Source organism: Herpailurus yagouaroundi, unplaced genomic scaffold (genome assembly GCF_014898765.1).
Source record: "Herpailurus yagouaroundi ecotype Mexico unplaced genomic scaffold, PumYag 315, whole genome shotgun sequence".
Classification (NCBI taxonomy): Eukaryota; Metazoa; Chordata; class Mammalia; order Carnivora; family Felidae; genus Herpailurus; species Herpailurus yagouaroundi.
In genome coordinates, this window is record NW_024412532.1 from 54,987 (window position 1) to 62,654 (window position 7,668).

Consider the following 7,668-nt stretch of genomic DNA (forward strand, 5'->3'; position numbering starts at 1 on the left):
CCTTGACCTAAATTTTTGGTCTGCCTTTAATCAGCCATGATTACAGTGTTATAATTAAATTAGAGCTTTTGTTTTCTAGTGTAAAACAATTATAGCATCTTAGTCCAATGTATGTGTAGCAGTGCCACACTATCAACGGAGACTCCAAAACTCTATATGTATGTTCATTTTTAAATAATTTCTCCCAAAATATCTGTAAAAATTCCTCACACATTTATACTCCAGAAATACTAAATAGTAAAAGGATGTGTGCCATTATAGTCCCATTTTCCTTCCAATCCATCCTTTTTCCATTCTATAAATTTTCTCTTATTACAGGAAGCCCTGATTCATGAAGACTGCATTTCCAGCACCCTAGCATTTCTTGACCTCCAGATGGTTACAAATGGATATCACTGTTAGATTAATATAGGGTGGGAGGAAAAGAAAACGAAGAATACACACACACACACACACACACACACACACACACACACACACACACACTCTGCCTTAGCCCAAATATCTGCAGTAGTTCTCTGGCTCATTCTAGAACTCAGCAACACTTCCATGGCTCTAGCTCTCCTCGTGAAATTGGCCACTATATTTCCCACCTTTGTATATAAGCCGTTATACTCAGAATAATCATCTCCCAGAGAGGTCCACACCCTAATATTGGAACTTGTGAATATGTCACCTTACATGGTAAATTGAACTTTGACAATATGATTATTTATAAACCTTGAAATAGGGAGGTTATCCTAGTTAATGTGGGCGGCCTCAATGAAATGCATGAGTGTTTAAAAGCATTGAACTCTTCATGGATCTAGAGAAAGAAAAAAGAAATCCAGAAAGGATGGATCTTGAGGAGGATTTGATTCAATATTTCTGGCTTTGAAGAGGAAGAAGATATGACCAAAGAATATAGGCAATGTATAGAAAGTGAGAATAATGTCTGACAAAGATCAGCAAGGAAGTGGAAATGTTATTCTACAAACACCTGGAACTAAAGTTGGCCCTCAGCCAGGCTGAGTCTGGGAGTAGTTTCTTCCCCCAAAGCCAATAAGGAATATTGTCCTGCCAACAACTTCATTGTATCCCAGAGAGAAAAAAGTTGGATTTCAGACTTATCCAACTACAAGGTAAGAAATTTGGGTTGGATGAAGCTTCTAGTTTGGGGGAAATTTTTTGAGGGAGAAGAAGAAAATGAATACATGTCATTACCCTGGGGCTGTGGTAAGACTGTGTCTTCTCTTGCCCCTCCAGATTGGATTTGGTGGTAGATTCCATTTGATGTTCATCTTTAATTTCCCCGAACATTTCCTATTAGCATCTCAGACTTCATGTCACTAGTTTAATTAATTAAACCCCTCCTGCTTTATATATGTTTAACTGATAGCACTGAACTGTAAATATTTATGGTACTTAATGTTAGTATAACAACACTATTGCAATTAGACCTAAGGAAATATGGAGTTGAGGATAGGCAAAGTACTTGACTCTATCAGAAGTCAGCTCCTCTAAAGAATTTTCACCAGTAGCTGCCTGTTAATACTGTTTACTTTCATGTTATTTGCCACTTCTGTCACATGGCAGGCTTCACAATGCCACTTAATGAATTCAGACATCTGTTTTGAATGAGGAATGGGGGAAGACTACTCAGCGGAGTCTCTTACACTGTCTGTATTAACTGCTAAACTGGTGAGGAAAATTAAACAGTGATTGCCACAGTATAGTGAGATGCAGCATTGTGGACAGGGTTGGATACTCCATGGAAGCTTAAAGACACCCCATCTCACAAAATGAGCTTTGGGGGCACCTGGGTAGCTCAGACAGGCCACTTACTCCTGATTTTGGCTCATGTTATTATCTCACAGTTGTAAGATCAAGTCCCACATTGGAGTCTGTGCTAAGCATGCAACCTACTTGGGATTCTCTCTATCCCTCTCTCTCTGCACCTCACCTGCTCCTGCTTTCTCTCTCAAAATAAATAAATAAACTATAAAAAAATAAGAAAATGATCTTTCATTTTCAAGAAAGAAGGAAGGGTCATGTTTGGGAAACTAACAAATTCTGCTATATCCAGTTTCCATCACTGTTATTCAACATTACTGTCACCTTTTAGTTAATGGAATAAGGCACAGGAAATGTATAAGAAAAAAAAAGTTATTAATGCCTGTAAATCATCTTACCAGTACCTTCAAGAAAATAGGACACTGAACTGGCAAAAAAAAAAAAATGACAAAGAGATTTCCACAATGATACCATGTACCACATAAATATATAATAAATGGAAACAATAGCAATAAAACCAATTATGTTAAAGAAAAAGATCATAGAATAGGAAAGTAGGAAATATGCAAAATTACATTGAACAAAAAATATGTTACCAAGATTAGAAGATTAGAATGTATTGTATCATAAAAGTAGGCAGACATTTAGAACGATATAAAATCCTTCTGGATGAAAGACTCAATTTTGTACTTCTGTTCATTTTTTTCTACTTTTCTTATAGGTTTAATACTGTGATATTAAAATACCAATGGAATTTGTTTTAACTTTAGAAAATATATTTATTTAATTCAGAATAAAAATATATAAGAATAAGCAAGAACACTCTGAATAAAGCAATGACAACAGATTTGCCCTTCCATACATTAAATATACTGTAAACTAATGACTAGTAAAGTAAGTAGTAACACCACAAAAATTATCCAGGAAAACAAAACAGGAAATGAGTACTCCCAAAGAAGAGCCTGATTTATGAGCAAATTTGAAAGGTAATAAACAAAGCATAACAAATTCTTAGTGGAATGAATTATTATTTAATTGGAATGATGAAATTTATTTCACATTATTTCTGAAAGGTTCAGAAAGATTGGAATTTATGTGAAAATCTCAGCCTTAATACAATGTAGAATAAAAATAATATAGATCATTTATATTTTTCCTAAATATCACATTTATGAATGCTTTTTGTAGAAAACAAACTACTACAAAAGAAAGAACATCATATAAAATTCTCATTATTCAACTCTGGTCCTATCTCTCCACTGCCTGAGTATGGATTATTGCCTTTAAAGTATCATCAACTTTATAGATGAAAAATGGTATCTTCTTTCTGCAATGTCAAAAGTCTTTTTTAACAATCCCAATTACTTTCTTACTACTGGTCTCTGAGGAATCTAAAACAATCAAATGAGTTCTCTCCTTTGTGCCTCCTACCAAGAGATACACTTATATACTGCTGTCTTTTGAAGTCCAGAGAAGAAAATAAGTCACTGGATGATGAAGATTAAGCATCCATTTCATATTGATGTTACCTCTGAAGTCCAAGTGCAAACTGGTAGGTTACATAATCTTGACATGCTACTCTATCTACATACCACATCGATCACATTATTCTCATTAATAACATTAAATGTATCCATAAGTGTTAAAAACAGTGCCAAAATGAAACTGAGAGGAAGGCTCAATGGATTTCAAAAATTAATCTGGAACAAACATAATCTTGCTACGATTGGAAAAAAATACAAAAATCAGAAAACACTATACCAATGATTATTGGAAATTAGATTATAATAGCAGTCCAAGCCAATAAATTATTCTTAGACTAAAGAAATCTGGGTATATTCAAATTCTTCAGTTATACTTATCAGTTTGAATGATTTTATTCTTTAAATTATAGCAGAAATATTGAGAAAGTGCCTTTGTTGTTTCAGAAATGCAATTATTTTTAAAAGAGACAAATGATAGAAATGTGAGGATAAAACGCCTGATTCAGAGCTTTGAAAATCATAGAATGTCACCACTCATAAAATATTGATGCCATCATTATACTTGTTAGGGATTGCTAGAAAAGCTTATGAGAAAATTCAACTTTCCTATGGTAACAGTCTGAAAATGGCCAAATAGTTAAAACACTGAGATAGCATCTTGTCTAGGACTCTGTCTTTGCCACACCCATGTGCACCTGCAAGTAAACCTACTATGTGCTTCAAGGAAACACAGAAAGTCCAGGGGCTATAGTACAGATGAGATCATTGTTCTGCAGTTAAGAGTACAAGGCACAAAGAAGAAATACAGATTCACATCTGTGAATGAGAACTATCAAAGATGTGCACTTCCTGTTTTATTACCTTCTGAAAGAAGGACGTTTTTATGCTACTTTGGATGATAGTGTCAAACATAATGGAAAATTATGGGCCGTTACAAGAACTGTGTGTCTTAGTGATAGTAACCATGCAGAGAAAAGAGCATATGATTAAGTATTCACTATGGTTACCCAGATATACAATTTTAAAATTTTGAACTATGTAGCTAAAAGATTACATGTATCCCCAAATCACGTATATTCTTTTTTTTTTTTTTTTTTTTTTTTTTTGGTGACAATCTGTATTAGCCTTTGGTCTAGGTTCTCATAAAAGCAAGGAAAAGACTGAAGATGAACAACTTGCCTGAAATAAGACTTGAAAAAAAGAGCTAAAATCACCCAAACAAGGAGGGTCTTAACCAGGTGAATTTATACAGAATGAGCACTGACCTATTCCCTTTATTTGTGTGTCTTTTTTAAAAGTTCATTTAGCTTGCCTGAATCCACCTCAGTCAGCAACATATCTCTGACTTTTTTTCCATATTTGACAAAGTCAGAGATTGAAAGAACTTTAAGGGAAATAATTGTGAGTAAGGATAGATCCAAGGAGGCTAAGTAACCCAATATAGTACTCTTATCAGAGAATATATCACATTTAAAGTCTTGTTAAATCATATTTACAAAGGCAAATGATTCACCTTACTCTTTACCCCTCACTAATGGAGGAAAGTGGAACAAGATTTAGGTGTTTCTATATACTTATATCTGTGAAATCATATGACCTAGAAAGAATGTCAGATAAAAATAGATTTTTGTTCCTGTTTGCAACAACTGGAGAAGAATGCACAGCTGGGACACACTTTACGTCTGATCACATGAACTGAAGAGTCTGGCAACGTGTAGATGAGTATCTGTGGTTTTGACAGTCTAGTCTAAATAACTTAATCTTTCCTCAGTAATTGGGTTTGATCTCAGTTAATGAGATAACTGTCTCCACATGCAACTTTCTATCAACAATATGCTCAAGGTCTATAATCAATTCTTTTCAAGAATCATAATGCACTTCATATAATTTCAGCAATATTAATGGCAAATTTTTACTGTCTTTTGAGAATTTCATAAAAATGTGTCAGTAAATGCACCTCCTGCAAGTGATAAAAATCACTTTTGCTGATGGCTTCCAAAGTCTTCTCTATTATTCTAGTAACTTATGAATTCACACAGTCTGCTCTATAGCTGAACAAGGGAGAGGTTTTCTCAAATACCTAACTCACCTTGCCCCTATTGATCAACACACACATTTCATTTAGTAGGCTCACTTCCTTCCACTATCAACTGTCATGTGGTCCTGTGAAATATCTCCTGATAAATATCTATGAAGTAGTCATCGTGTCATATATTTGTTTGCTTGTGTAAGAGACAGGATGGAAATAAAGACAAGGTTTACAGACTTGCCAGTCCCTATGACATCCTGTGTGTTTTTCCCTCTTCTAGGCAACTTCTGAAATTCATTACAAGGATGAATGGATCTCCTGAACAACAGATCAAGTGTGTCTGAGTTCATCTTGCTGGGACTTTCCACTTCTCAAGAAATTCAAATATTCTTTTTTGCAGTCTTCTTCCTTGTCTATGTAGCCATCATAGTAGGAAACCTCCTCATTGTGATCTCTGTGATAGTTGATACGCATCTTCACTCCCCCATGTATTTCTTTCTGGCAAATTTATCATTTTTTGATTTATGTCTTTCTTCTGTTACAACTCCCAAAGTGATTGCAGACCTCCTTAGAAAACGCAAGACCATCTCCCTGTGTGGCTGCATGGCTCAGATGTTTTTTGTGCACTTCTTTGGGGGTGGAGAGATGTCTCTTCTGATAGCTATGGCCATAGACAGGTATGTTGCCATATGCAAGCCCTTGCAGTATCAGACCATCATGAATCACAGGGTGCTCATTGGGTTTCTGCTGCTCTCATGGGCAATTGGGTCCATACATACCACAAGCCAGATGGTTTTCACTGTAGGTTTACCTTTCTGTGGTCCCAATGTTGTGGACAGCATTTTCTGTGACCTTCCCCTGGTCATCAAGCTTGCCTGCACTGAGACCTATATCTTAGAGCTCTTGGTGATTGCAAATAGTGGACTCCTGTCCCTGATCTGCTTCATTCTCCTGCTCATATCCTACATTGTCATGCTGGTCACCATCTGGCAGCACTCCTCCAGTGCATCCTCTAAGGCAGTGTCCACACTGTCTGCTCACATCACTGTGGTCACTCTCTTCTTTGGCCCCACTATCTTCATCTATGTTTTCCCGTTCAAGAGTTACTCTGCAGATAAGTTTCTTTCTGTTTTTTACTCTATAATCACCCCTCTCCTTAATCCAATTATTTATACTCTGAGGAATCAAGAAATGAAAGCAGCCATTAAGAGACTCACAAGCTATCATATTGGTTCCTGGCTCACTTTCTAAATAAGTCTGTAACAGCTGATTGTTTTGTGTTGTCTGCTATTTGGGTTTTGAATCTTAAATACTTAGAAAAATTGAAATAAAATATTAAATAGTATCAACTATCTTCCCTCAGAATTAATGGAATATTTAATATCAGTTTTATTAAAAATCTAATGGAAAATATTCATAGAACAGATTCAATACATAAATAAGTGTGCACTCATTATTTCCTTTTACTTCCTTGTACTAGAATTCAGGGAAACAACCCTGATCAATGTTTAAAGTATCTAATCATATGTCTTTTTTCAAAAGCTTTATAAATTTGCAATGGCTTAGTATATAAAAATATTTTTAGTTTCAATTTTTATTTATAAAGTTATATTTTGGGAGTTGAGAAGATGGTGGTGTAGGACGACGCTGGGCTCACCATGTCCTTCTGATCACTTAGATTCCACCCACACTTGCCTAAATAACCAAGAAAACCACCAGAAGACTAGCAGAATGGACTCTCTGGAGCCAAGCATAGACAAGAGGCCCATGGAAGAGGGTAGGAAGGGTGCAGAGGCGGGTGCACTACACGGACAGGTGGGAGGGAGCCAGGGTGGTAGAGTGGCAACCCCCCGGCAAGGCAGAGCCCCCGAGTCTGACTTACAAAAGCAGAGGGGCCGGACTGCGTGAGTTCTGCCAGCCAGCGGGACTTAACATCTGGAATGCTAAAAGTCAACAGCTCTGCTTGGAGAGCGGGAGGGCGAGAAGACACCGGGAGGGAGAGGTGTTGGGCCCCGGAAGACAGAGCTCAGCTTAGCGGGAAACAAAGGGGCTGGAAACACCATCTCCCTCTCCCAGCCCCCAGCCAAAATCCCAAAGGAACCAGTTCCCATCACTGAACTTGCTTGCACTGCGCAAACACCCAACGCTGTGCTTCTGTGGATCCATCCCTCCAACAGCTCTGCCTCCCTCCTGGTGCTGCAGGGCCCCTCCCACAGGGGAAAACTGAAGGCAAAGCAAGCTGAGCCTGCCCCTCCCACCCCTGTGCACCTTGCAGATCCACCCTGGCTAATACGCCAGATCCCATAGAAGTAGTACCACAAGCCTGGCAGTGTACAAGTAGCCCAGACAGAGGCCACACCACTCCAAAGTGAGTCTTGCCCC

General features: G+C 37.3%; 1 protein-coding gene across 1 annotated transcript; it reads left to right on the forward strand.

Annotated features, from left to right (window-relative positions):
- Nucleotides 1-5,595: 5,595 nt before the first annotated feature.
- On the forward strand, nt 5,596-6,537 carry LOC121021746 (olfactory receptor 4K13-like). The gene has a single exon (XM_040462376.1). It carries the CDS (start codon nt 5,596-5,598, stop codon nt 6,535-6,537), a length of 942 nt encoding a protein of 313 aa, XP_040318310.1.
- The last annotated feature ends 1,131 nt before the right edge of the window (nt 6,538-7,668 follow it).